Genomic DNA, 13,312 nt, shown 5'->3' on the forward strand with positions numbered 1-13,312 from the left:
AAAAAAAAAAAAAAAAGAAATAAAAGGTCCTCCAAGGCCAAGAAGGGAGCGCGTTGACATGTCGTGGGGTTGTTAACAAATGTCACAAAACAATATGTGTACTGACTGTTTAATGAGAAAATATTTGTTCTGTAAACCTTCACCTAAAGTACAATAAAAGAAAAAAAGTACATTGTTATGTGTCCAAATATAAACATATATGGACAAGAAAGACACACAGAAACTTCAGGATAAGAGTTACTTCTAGGAATGAAGAGAGACAAATAGAATGCTTAATATTCTGAGTAATTTTCCATGTGCTTGAAATATTTCATAGTTAAAAAATTGAAAAGCAAAACAAAAAATGCTCTTTTGTGAAATTCACAAATATTTCACTGAATCAAATAGCCAGTCAATTTTTCCAGGGTTATCAATTACCTACAGTAAAATTCCATTTCCTCATCACCTCCTGGCCCTTTTGCAAAACAGCTGTCTTGTTTACGTACCGTCCGTTGACTTTAGCAAGGCTACAGAGTCCAAAGACTTTTCACTAACCTCTGCAGGAAAGCACAGTGGCAGGAAGGAACCAAAAAAAATATCGGTATATAAAGTGTTGTTGTTTTTAATGCCCTCATTCTATAGTGAAGCAGTGAAAAGAAATTGAATTTTATGGAAATTTTTGAAACAATAATTGACATTTGTATTCATGAAATATTTTATTTAGCAGACAAAAGCAAATCTCTAGCCTAAATTTATTAAACATTATGTAGTCTTTTTTGTTAAAGTAATTTTTGAAATATTCACTTATCTGTTTATGCCGGTTGAGTTCAGAGTAGAACATTTCTTTGTCTGAAGGAATGACTCTGTAAGCATTTACCTTCATAGCCTATAATATCTACATCAACTCTTTGAGCTAGTTCCATAATTTATTTTCTAGAGTTGAAAACCTTAGGGGCCAAAGGGAAGAAAATTTAGAAGATTAAGAGTTTATTTAGGTATTTTGCATTCCAAAGATTCTTTTATTATAAAAGAATTAAGTAGAGGGTCTCTGTAATAATATTTTGCATTCCATTAACTTATTTATTTCTGGAAAATCTTATGGTGATGATCCTTTAGCACAGAAATTTTAGGCAGAGTTGTAAGAATTTAATCAGAAATTAAGATTATCTCTGAAATTTAGGTAATGCAGAAATTATTCCATTCATGAAAAACTCAGTTTGCGCACAAGTTTTTTCAGAAATTCCCATGATTGAAAATGAATAACATCTATATAAGATTTCTACTCCATTTAAACTATTAGGTGATTAATTTTTTAAAATTACAAGTTTGATAGAACTCGTCATACTTTCTATTAAATGATTACTTTTTATGTGTCCTCAAGAATGATTTTACTTGGAGAAACGGCCAGTCACAGATTTATTTTTGGTTTTAAAAACTATAATTTACAAAATCTAGATCTTCTTTAGTCTTTTCATTTTGTTTTGCTTATTTCTAAATATAGTAGATTTTAACAATCACTTTTATAGGCCTTTGAAAAATACTTGGTTCCGTTTATAAAACTTGGCTAAGTTAAATACCTTCAAATATTTAAAACTGCATTAATCAATTTTATATATTCTGTTTCCTTTTAAAGTACTTTATATGTGTGAATTAGCAAACAAAACCTTTCTGAGAAATTAAATAACTCACAACTATAACCAATTTATCAACTGAATGAACCTTAAGTTATCTTAATGTTCCAGTGTTGTTAATTGCCAAGGAGTCAGTTTAGACTCATGGAGACCACATGTGTCCTATTAAGGACTAAGATAGGATTTTCTAGGTTGGTAGCAAAAGAAGACAGAATAAAAGCAGAGGATATGTCCATATTACCAGCTCTGGGAGGAGGTGTTGACATTTTTTCAGTATTTAAAAAAATTGAACATATCCCTTCAGTTCGAATATTTAGGCTAAACAAAGCTTTTAAAATTTGTTTTCATTCCCATTATATCGTTTCAAGATGTTAATCTGGTCATCTAATGCTAATTAGAAAATCTGCTGGTTGGCTTTAGATTTCCTTACTGGAAGCCCGAATAGTTTTTAGACCATCTTTCAATAATAAAGGGGTTCTTGGTGAAAGGATTGGGAACTATTTTATTTGGTGCTTAGTGAAAATGTTTTGAATGTTATTGCCATTTCTTTCTTAAATTCAAAGTTTTCTTTCAAATAAATAGCAATTTTTCAATCTTTAATAAAAACGGGATGGGGAAGAGTGAGAGAGAAGGCCCAAGAGCGCTAATGGATATTAGAGCTCAACGGATATTCAACGTCTATTTAAAATGTGTAATTGAGTGATTGATTTACACTTTGATTCTTAGGTTGAAATCTTAAATTTACATACAGTATTGGAACATTTTGGCTCTCTGGGTGGCGAAAATGGTTAAGCACTCGACCACTAGCCAAAAGATTGGCGGTTCGAACCCACCCAAAGGCCTTGGAAGACAGGCCTGGTGATCTCCTCCTGTAACGATTATAGCCAAGAAGACCCTGTGGGGCAGTTCTGCTTTGTCACCTGGGGTTGCTATGAGTTGAAATAGACTCAAAGTCACCTAACAACAACACAGGCTTTGAAGATCTATCTAGAAAGGTTCCAGTACATGGGCAATGTGAGTCTGTGTTGACAGACTATATACATGTCTGGAGTGACTGGGAACAGTAAGTACAGTCTGTGAGTAATGAAAGTGTCAATTGTCATTCACAGAGATCTGATAGGAAGTAATGGAGATGCTGCTGCAGGGCCTAATGTTCACAGGCTGGACTCTGGGATAGTGGTGAGAGGAAGGTAGGGCGGGATGCCGGGACAGGGACTCTGGAAACAAGACAAAAGCAGTTACTGGATCTGCCAGATAAGGAGAGGGCTAGGTCATGAGCAACAAGACAGTCTAAGAAGTGTGACAAAAGGTCAGAGATGAACAATAGTAAATCTGACTTGATGCTGGACTCACAGGCTCCTGGCTTAGAAGTACATAAATTCCCCTACATCATAACCTAAGACCAAAATGAGGCTGTAGGTGGGAGATAGTTGGTGTCAGAAATGTGGATTGGAATACTACTGGGACAGAAATCAGGAGTTCATTTCATCCTCATCCATTTGCCTCTGGTTCAACCAACTTCTCTTTTCTTAGCTTATACTCAAGGGGAGACATTGGTCGTTCAATGATAGACTCTTTGCCTTCCGTGTAGGACACTTGGGTTCGATTCCTGGCTGATGCATTTCATTTGCAGCCATCTCCTGTCAGTGGAGGCTTGCATGTTGTTATGATGCTGAGCAGGTTTCGGCAGAGATTCCAGACTAAGATGGAATAGGAGGAAAGGCCTGGTGATCTACTTCTCTAAACCATATAAATCACAATGGTCTGATCCCCAGCCAATCATGGGCATAGCTCAGGACCAGGCAGCATTTTGTTTTGTTGTGCAGGAGGTCGCCATGGGTCAGGGGTCGACTCTACAGCAGCTCGCAACAACACCATACTCAAGGCTGTGGGATCCACCGCCAAAGATTTGGAAATGTGGAAAGGCTAAATTAGAAGGAGTATGTTCTTAGTGGGGCCCTGGTGGTGCACTGTTTACGAGCTTGGCTGCTAACCAAAAGGTCAGCAGTTCGAATCCACCAGCCACTCCTTGGAAACGTTATGGGGCAACTCTGTTCTCTCCTGCAGGGTCACTCTGAGTCAGAATTGACTTGACGGCAACAAGTTTGGTTGGTTTATGTTCTTAATATGTTTATTTGGAACATTGTGGCTCATAGTGGTTATTTTATAGTGGTATATCACAGACACCCATGGATTACAAATCATTTCTGTGGGCTCTCTTGGGATCCTAAATTCCAGATATAACTTTATTTATGTGGGTAGGAAACTATGTTTCATGTTCCAAACATGTGGTATTCAAGCAGTCAGACAGTTTATTTGTAGTTGGAGAATGAATGCTTTTGTTACTCGCCAGATTGTTGTTTTGACAGTGTACATATAAAATGGATAAACAGGTGCTTTTTTTTTTTTAATGGTACTTATGCGTTAGGACTTAAAAAAATATATTTGTAAGGTCAATTACAAATTCTGTCCTAAAAATACTTACGCTGCAGCTAAACATGTTGTTTTAATCTTTCCTTTTTTTAGAAAGTGTATTTTCTTTTCACAAGTTGTTTCCAGAGAGATTAAAATGTGGCTGTATTTGACAAGGAAGAAACAACCTGGATAATCTTAAATTCATGCAATAATTTGTGTTAGAAAAGTAAAGAAGCCCTCATTAATCGAGCTCCACTAATTTGAATTTGCGATCGACAACTTGAAGCAGGCTGAAGTGTTGTTTCATCTGTTAAGGAAATTTGACAAGCCAGTTTAACGCATAATCAAGACTTAATAGGGTATATTAAGTTCACTTAAGAAAGCAAATTATTTTAAGTCTTGTTATGCAAAATATTGCATATAAATGAGCACTGCTAATTACAAATGAGTTTTACTTATTAAAGCAGATTCAACAAACATATGCTTAATATGTTCTGGGAGTTTATATTTATTCTAAAACCTTGTATGATGTGGATTTCACAGATCCAGACTGATCTTTCTTAATGGGTTGAAACTAGTAAGGGTATATGTTCGTGTGTGTTTAAAGATTTTTAGAAATCACAGAAAGTTTGGCTTTGTTGTTCTACCTCCCCCCCACCCTGCCCCCCCGCCCCCCAGGTTTTTACCCAGCCTTGCAAGGGCAGCATTAGAAAAAAATCTGGCAGATGCTGTAATAGAAGGGACAACTGATAATAATCTGGAACCAGAATTGAAGGATTACAGATGTAAGTGTTGGATTTATTTCTTTTTAAGTGAAATAATAATTATCAAATGTTTGATTCTATTTATTATTTTAATTTCAATAACAAAATATTTTGTTTTTCATCTGTTCTTCAGCCAGAGCACCTCTGCTTTTGTCTGTCTGATATACTGGGCTGAAGAAATGGATCTGTTATTTAAAAAGGAGTTTGAAAACAACTTACAAGTTAAACCTTAGAATATTTATTTTAGTGCACACTGGATACAGTACCGAATTAAAGGCTCTGAGAATTCCTGCTGTAAATAAACTTGTCTAGCTTTTGTTTTGGAGCTCTGGTGGTGCAGTGGTTAAGAGCTTGGCTGCTAACCAAAAGGTCAGCAGTTCAAATCCACCAGCTGCTCCTTGGAAACCCTATGGGACAGTTCTACTCTTCACTATAGGGTTGCTATGAGTCGGAATTGACTCAACGGCAATGGGTTTCAATGGCTTAATTTTGTTTTGACTAATATTTTCCAAGTGTGTTTCACCATAGAATCTATAATTTGGTTTTTATTGTACAACTTTTACATTTTGAGAGCCACCCATGTCCTATGGGACACGTTTTGGAAACTGTTCTAGGCTGATACAGAGTAAAATATATTCAGCATACCATTTTATGTCTTCTTACTTCTTCCACTTCCACCTGTACCATTTTTTGTGGTACTTTTCTTCTTGCTAGACATAAGTATAATTTTGAGTTGTGGAGAGATGTATCTCTTCCTACAAAAGTTTCCTATTCTTCAATTAGAGCACAATGAAAGTTTTCTCTGTTTTGTAAGGTATTTACCTGTTTTATCAAAATATCCAAAGTATGACAACTCTCTGAAGGGGACTGTTGTGGTTCTCTTTTGTAGCAGATGTTGGTAGTAGTTGTGGCTACACTGACACAAGAATTTGCTGTTAAGGAAATAAGATGTCTTTTTTAAAGTAAAATTATGAACTCAACATACTGATGGATCTGAGTACAGATATGCAAAAGCAGCTCAAAGAGTTGTAGACTCATATGTTACTTAACTGAGTCTATTAAGATATCCGGAGAAAGACTCTGACATTCAAACTACAGATTGCTCAGTCTCGGAAGCAGGTTGAACATCTAAGCCTTATACAGGGGATAGGGAAAGATAAAAGACTTTTAACTCATCTGGTTCCATTCGTCTTCCATGCCAGTCCTCTTGTGGAGAATTGTTAGTCTGATGTTTTTCAGTGTTTAATTCATTTAATCCACTCTCCTTAATCATCGTCCATGCTCACCAGGCAACCTTCTGATGAAGATTTTGCTTTCCATGCAGGTCCATTCAAATAGGAATATGCTGTTTATGGCAACCAATGTATCATAGTCCATATCAAAGTTGAAGTGTTCATTGCAAAGTAGTATTTTGCAATTCACGTTTTACATACCTGTCTTTAATATCCTCGTGAGGGTTAGATTAGCCCTCATTTGTGATGACAATATCAGGTTTTGAGCCTGTCGGCCTGAGGACCTTGACACCTTTACCCAATTAATGCCATCCTGTGAAATTTCTTAAGAGATAGCTAGTCAGCTTTCTCCCAGGGGTATACTAGCATCACCATTCCCTGAATGCATTTCTGTGTTTCTAGTTTAGAGTGTTGACGATAAATATTGGTTCAGTGAATTAAATTTTCCTAATGCCCTAAATCTAATGAGTGTATTCCATAAATTAAACTGTAGATGATCTCAGATGCTGTTTTGAACCTGAAATTACATGTGTCTTCTCACTGCCACACTCTTGCCCTTTCCCTTCACAGTTTTATACCCGACCTATTTCAGAGGTCTGATGGTAGTAAATGCATAGTGAATTCTCAGCATGACAGCGCACAGTTTTCCTGCCTTAGAGAAGTTGTGAATCAAAGGAAAATGGCAGGGATCTGTTGGAGGGAGAGGTTACTGTTAAGATCTACTGTGCTTTGACAAATAAAGTATGTAGCGCTCAGCAGTGATTAAACAAAGTGACAGTTTATTTTTAACTTAAAAGTGTTCATGGTACTCCAAAAAAGCAAATGTTGTTTTTCCCCCTTGTCTTTCAAAATACTGTAGCACAAAAATAATATTCTAGAGGTGAAACAAACTTCAGTTTTCTTACTTGAATTAGGAAAAAAAACCATAGGTAAATTGTTTAAGATATTGTAATCAGCTATCTGCTTGCTAGAGTATATCCACAGGATGGAATATTATTTGGAGTCAAAGGACTGAACACACCTCACATGGTAGAAAGAATGTCAGACAATACTAAGTTCTATTTTGAGCTCTACCCATACTGGCTAGGTGATTTTAAGCAAATTACTTAATTTATGTTATGCTAGTTTCCTCGTAATTCTTGTTTCATTGTTAAGAAAATTGTATGAAACTATATGAGAGAAAAATAAGATGAAGTATCTAGTTTGGGATCTGGCCGTAGAGAGTCTTCAATGAATGATAGCTTCTATTATTAAGATCATCAATATTACTATTACTATTGACCTTGGAACATGTCAGACAGTAAACATACGTGTCTGGTTACTTTTGGAAATACACATGACATATGTTCCCTGACTTTAAGGAATTTATTACTTAGTTTCATGGCTTCAAGGAGCTCTTAGACCAACCCATTTAAAGCAAATTGGGAACAATACAATAATAGTTATTACAACTTGTGTAGGACTGACATTCCCAATCTAGCTGGGTGTCAAAATCACCTGAGATGCTTATTTGAAAATACAGGTTTCCTGGACTGTCCCTGAGAATAGCAATTTAAGAGGTTGGGGTGGGTTGATTCATCTGTATTTTTGACTAGAGCTTTAGGGGATTCTTATGTGGAGGTTTTCAAGGCGTGGGCCCTAAAACATTATAATCAAGATACTTCAGAGCTTTTGAATGCATATTTGGCTTATGTATGGGTTACAGACTCTGACCAAACAAGCTTCTGAAGGTGGTTTGACTGAGTTCCAGTTTTTTTCCCTCTCAATTTTATCTATATGCTGTTTGCTATATATATTGTTTTAAATAAATTTTCTACATCTTGGAACATTTTAAGCTGTGTGTAGAGCTATGGTGTTTTATGACCACGGTCAAGCTTATTTCTTTCAGGAATTAAATTAAAAACCCTTAAAGAGCCCACTAAGAAGTACCTGTGCTACTGTGTGTTCTGTGTTTGGTGGACAGAATTCTCTGTGTACAGTGCTAGGAGTAATTCTCAGTCCTGTATGAAATGTTTAGGTGAAGTGGCATCTGGATCTCTGAGGATTGGAGCTGTCAGTGCACCGATATATAAAGCCCATGAGAAAATGAAAGTCCCTGATGTTGTGTTCTATGACAACATTCAGGTAAGATCATTGCTTTGTATTCACAGATAAATCACCACTTACACTGTGGTAGTTAACACAGATTGAAGTGAAAATCATGTTTAATTATAATTTTGTTATATATATAATATATACATATATTATAATCATGTTTTATTGTAATTTCCTAAATTCAGTTAAGATGGTACAAAATGAAGAGATGAAACATTTTTTGTTAAGGCGTTGGAAAACGTAACATTCTTTCCAAAGATACTTGAAAGTTAGAGGAGTTTCTGCTATGATTAGGGTAAGAAATTTTATACACACATGCACACGTTATTTGACTACACTTCAGGTAAATAAGTTGAATACATTATTAAATTAAAAGCAAAATAGAACTAATAGTCATCCTCTCTTTTGCTTGCTTGTTAGTTAAATCCTTTCAGTAGTTCAGAGAGGGTTGTGTTCGGTGCATCCTTTTTCTGCAAATTCTTAGTAATGTTTTTTCTTTACTGTTTCTTTTCTTTTTTTTTTTTTTTTTAAGAGGGAGGGTAGAGAATTTCTGATTTGTAAACTAGCCAAGCCTTATATGGGCCATCCATTAAGACATAGAAATAGGTTTGTACCCAGACGTTCAGTTTAGAGAAAATTACCCATAATAACCCATAATATAAAAAGGTTTTTTTCCCTTCATTTTCTGTCAAGTGGTTACTTATTTCTTTTATGAAAAAAAAATAAAAAAGCAAAACACACTTAAAATTTTTTCTGTAATGCTTCATCACGAATCTGCATATAAATAATAACCTGACAGTTACAAATTAAGTTAATAGAACTTCTGCTTACTATTTCACTATATGAAGAAGATAGGAAATTAAAATTTCTTTTTTATCTGCCATTCCCCACTTTTGCTTATTGTCCAGCAAGTACCATATTTTTATCCCTAAATTATATTAACAAAATAGAAGGTATCTAGGCAAATTCTTCTTTCTCAATAAAAGTCTTGTTTAATATTTTGAAATCTGTCAAAACTGTAATTATTCTCCCTGGCTTAGCAAAAGGGATAACCCCCATTTGTTTTTATTGATTCTATAGCCAATTAAATAACGTAAGTTTTATGTTTCTTCCTAGAGCATTAGTGCTCTTGTACAAGCAGTGGACAAATGAACAGAAAATAAAACCATTTAGAGCACATAGGAGGGAAAAAAAATCTTGCCTACCAAATAAATACAGAAACATGATTGTAAGGAAATGTACAATCTCCCAGCACCGACGGAATCACACTCTGACCTTGTGGTAGAAAGGAACAAAGAAAAGACAGGAAACTATGTTATAAGTGGCAGTTTGAAAAACTCCTTGGTGACAAAAGTTGGAAAGACTTCACAGCATATAAGAACATAGGAAATTCAGTACGAAGGAGGAACATTGTTCCCTGAATGCAGTGTCTGTTGCCATGGTGTTTATGACATAGACATTGAGGACCACAAGGCTACTGTGAATTTTACGCAGTGAGCCTGAGAAACTTTCTGTGGCCTGTCTCCAAATGTACCTTCTCTTCATAAAGCATTATGAATTAATCATTAATAAAAAACATTTTAGCTGTCCCCATTCTAGGGGCAGTGGCTTAATTAAATTTGCTTCTATTGTCTGCGTTATTATTTCATCTTTGCAGTGGTAGTCTGAACACCTCTTGCAGATTTAATTGCTCCTATACCATCTTGCTGTTCTTTACTCTGGGGTCCCCTTACCACAGTGTTGGAACTGATTTTTTTAAACTTGTGTTTTCATACCACTAACCTAAGGCCCTGTGTTTCTCTATTTTGTATCTCAGCAAATACCACTGTGCTTGTCACATAACAACTGCTGAGTAAACATCTGTTGAGTGGATTCATGGTAGAATGAATAAGATTTGAAGATGTATAATCAAGAGTATTATTAGTTCATTAAGTCTTTCATTAAGCTCTTTAAAGCAAAAAAAAAAAAAATTTTCATTAAGGAATATTACACTTGTAGCAGAAAGGAGGAGAGACTAATGGAAACAGATTAATAGCCTCTTAATAAGCTTCAGGAGCTTTAGATCTGAAAATCTTTTTAAAATACCTACAATGTGTCAGGCCTTGAACTAAGGTATTGAGATGCAGAGATTATATATATATCATATGGAGCCCTGGTGGTGCAGTGTTTAGGAGCTCGGCTACTAACCAGAAGATCATCAGTTCGAATCCACCAGCAATCCTGTTGCCATTGAGTCGATTCTGACTCATAGTGACCCTATAGGACAGAGTAGAACTGCCCCGTAGGGTTTCCAAGGAGTGACTGATGGATTTGAACTCCCATCTTTTGGTTAGCAGCTGAACGCTTAACCACTGCGCCACCAGGGGTCCATATATATCATATATATATTAACATATATACATATACGTTGTCTCTCGTTCTGTCTCACACACACAAGCACACATGCACATACGTGTATGCATAGAGCTCCAAGACACAAGTTGCTCATAATCTCATGAGGGAGACAGATAAGTAAGTACACCTGGTTATCACACAGTGTGGTGGAAGTGTGCTCAGCTTACTGTGTTAGCATTGATGAGGTGATGGTTCAAGATTGGAATGTTCGTGGAAAATAACCAGGCAAAGGAGGAAGAGTTTCTCAGGCAGAGAGACTGGTATTTACAGACTTGGCTGTATGAGAGAATGGCTCATTTAGGGAGCTATGTTGTTGTTGTATGCTGTCGATTTGATTCTGACTCACAGTGACCCTACAGGACAGAGTAGAACTGTCCCATGGGGTTTCCCAGTATTAAGAGTACCAGTGATGAGTCTTAATGGGATCAGATCACCAGGTTTTTTCTCCCATGGAGCAGCTGGTGGGTTTGAACTGCCAACCTTTCGGTTAGCGGCCGAGTGCTTAATTATGATGCCACGAAGACTCCTTTAGGGATCTACATATAATTAATTCGTCCCTGGGTGGTGCAAATTGTTAACAAACTTGGCTACCAACTGAAAGGTTGGTGGTTTGAGTCCACCCAGAGGTGCCTCAGGAGAAAGGCTTGGTGATCTATTTCCAAAAAAATCAGGCACTGGAGACCCTGCGGAGCACAGTTCTACTCTGACACACATGGGTCGCCATGAACTGGAGTCGACCTGACAGCAACTTTTTTTTTGAACTGGTATACGGTTAATTTTCTCTGGTATAAATAGGAGAGTATTAAGAGTACCAGTGACAAGTTAGGAAAGCATCATATCATCTGAGCATTACTAAATACAGAGTTTGGACTTTATCCTGTAAAGGTGAGGAAGCCATTGGAAGATTTTAAGCAAATTTATGATTTTGCTGATTTTGTATTCACTCTTCAATGTTGTCCATGAGGTAGAAGGCCAAAGAGAGGCTAGTCAGGAGGTGTTGCAATAGTCCAGGTGAAAGCTGCAAAGAATCTAAACCAAGGCAGTGTCAGTGGACAGTGAGAGGACACACTGCAGAACTGTTTTTAAGGTAGAGTTGGTGCTGCTTTGTTAGACGGAAGGCAGAGGTTCTCCTTCAAGGAGCAGAAAGTCTGATGGAAACACCAGAAGAGTGAACAGAAAGTTATTCACTATTGCGCCCCATGCCTGGAACACAGAGCAGGAGAAGGACAGTTGTAGGAGGTGAGGCTGAGACGAGATTAATAAGGCTAAGGAAAATATTAAGGTAACCGCAAAGGAAACTAACAATCCCCCAAGTCAAAATATAAAACTATAAAAATATAAAAACTCAGCAAATACAAAATCAAAAACAATGAAAAAGATGAAAAGAAAATACATAAAGAAAAACGACTCAGCACAGAAAATTAAGTGGAACAAAGAAACTGTGAACAGCCACAAAAAAAAAGACATCAAAATGACAGCACTAACCTCATACCTATCAATAATTATGCTGAATGTAAACGGACTAACTGCACCAATAAAGAGACAGAGAGTGGCAGATTGGATAAAAAAACATGGTCCGTCTATCTGCTGCCTACAAGAGGCACACTTTAGACTTAAAGACACAAACAAACTAAAACTCAAAGGATGGAAAAAAATATATCAAGCAAACAACACTCAAAAAAGAGCGGAGTGGCAATATTAATCTCTGACAAAATAGACTTTAAAGTAAAATCCACCACAAAGGATAAGGAAGGACGCTATATAATGATTAAAGGGTCAACAAACCAGGAGGACGTAACTATAGTAAATGTTTACGCACCCAATGACAGGACTCCAAAATACATAAAACAAACTCTAACAGCACTGAAAAGAGAGATAGACAGCTCCACAACAGTAGTAGGAGACTTCAACACACCACTTTCTGTGAAGGACAGAACATCCAGAAAGAAGCTCAACAAAGACACGGCAGAGCTAAATGCTACAATCAACCAACTTGATGTCATAGACATATACCGAACACTCCACCCAAAAGCAGCCGAGTATACTTTCTTTTCCAATGCACATGGAACATTCTCTAGAATAGACCACATATTAGGCCATAAAGCAAGCCTTAACAAAATCCAAAGCATCGAAATACTACAGAGCATCTTTTCTGACCTTAAAGCCATTAAAGTAGAAATCAACAACAGAAAAAGCAAGGAAGAAAATCAAACACATGGAAACTGAACAATACCTTGCTCAAACACTACTGGGTTATAGAAGAAATTAAGGATGGAATAAAGAAATTCATAAAATCAAATGAGAATGAAAACACATTCTATCAGAACCTTCAGGACACAGCAAACACAGTGCTCAGAGGTCAATTTATAGCAATAAATGGACACATCCAAAAAGGGCCATAATCGAAACAGTAAACCTACAACTGGAACAAGTAGAAAGCAGCAAAAGAAGCCCTCAGGCACCAGAAGAAAGGAAATAATAAGAATTAGAGCAGAATTAAATGAAATAGAGAATAGTAGAAAAACATTAGAAAGAGTTAACAAGACCAAAAGCTGGTTCTTTGAAAGGATCAACAAAATTGCTAAACCAACAAATTTGCTGAACTGACAAAAGAAAAACAGGAGAGGAAGCAGATAACCAGTATAAGAAATGAGATGGGTGATATCACAACAGACCCAACTGAAATTAAAACAATCCTAACAGAATACTACAAAAAATTGTACTCTAACAAATTTGAAAACCTAGAGGAAATGGACAAATTTCTAGAAACTCACTACCTACCTAAACTAACACAAACAGAGGT

At 36.4% G+C, this 13,312-nt stretch overlaps 1 protein-coding gene across 4 annotated transcripts in view; it reads left to right on the plus strand.

Annotated features, from left to right (window-relative positions):
- Positions 1–13,312, plus strand: part of VWA8 (von Willebrand factor A domain containing 8) — a 468,389-nt gene that overhangs the window by 184,051 nt on the left and 271,026 nt on the right. For all 4 annotated transcript variants that reach the window (XR_002824147.1, XM_004376614.1, XM_023731623.1 and 1 more), the window contains exons 18-19: positions 4,704–4,810; positions 8,039–8,145. Coding sequence is in view for 3 of the 4 variants with exons in the window: in XM_004376614.1 (XP_004376671.1) it covers positions 4,704–4,810; positions 8,039–8,145 (214 nt within the window). In the remaining variant the exon portion in view is untranslated. The remainder of the gene's footprint in view (positions 1–4,703; positions 4,811–8,038; positions 8,146–13,312) is intronic.

The sequence above is a fragment of the Trichechus manatus genome, unplaced genomic scaffold (assembly GCF_000243295.1).
Source record: "Trichechus manatus latirostris isolate Lorelei unplaced genomic scaffold, TriManLat1.0 scaffold00044, whole genome shotgun sequence".
In the NCBI taxonomy this organism is placed as follows: domain Eukaryota; kingdom Metazoa; phylum Chordata; class Mammalia; order Sirenia; family Trichechidae; genus Trichechus; species Trichechus manatus.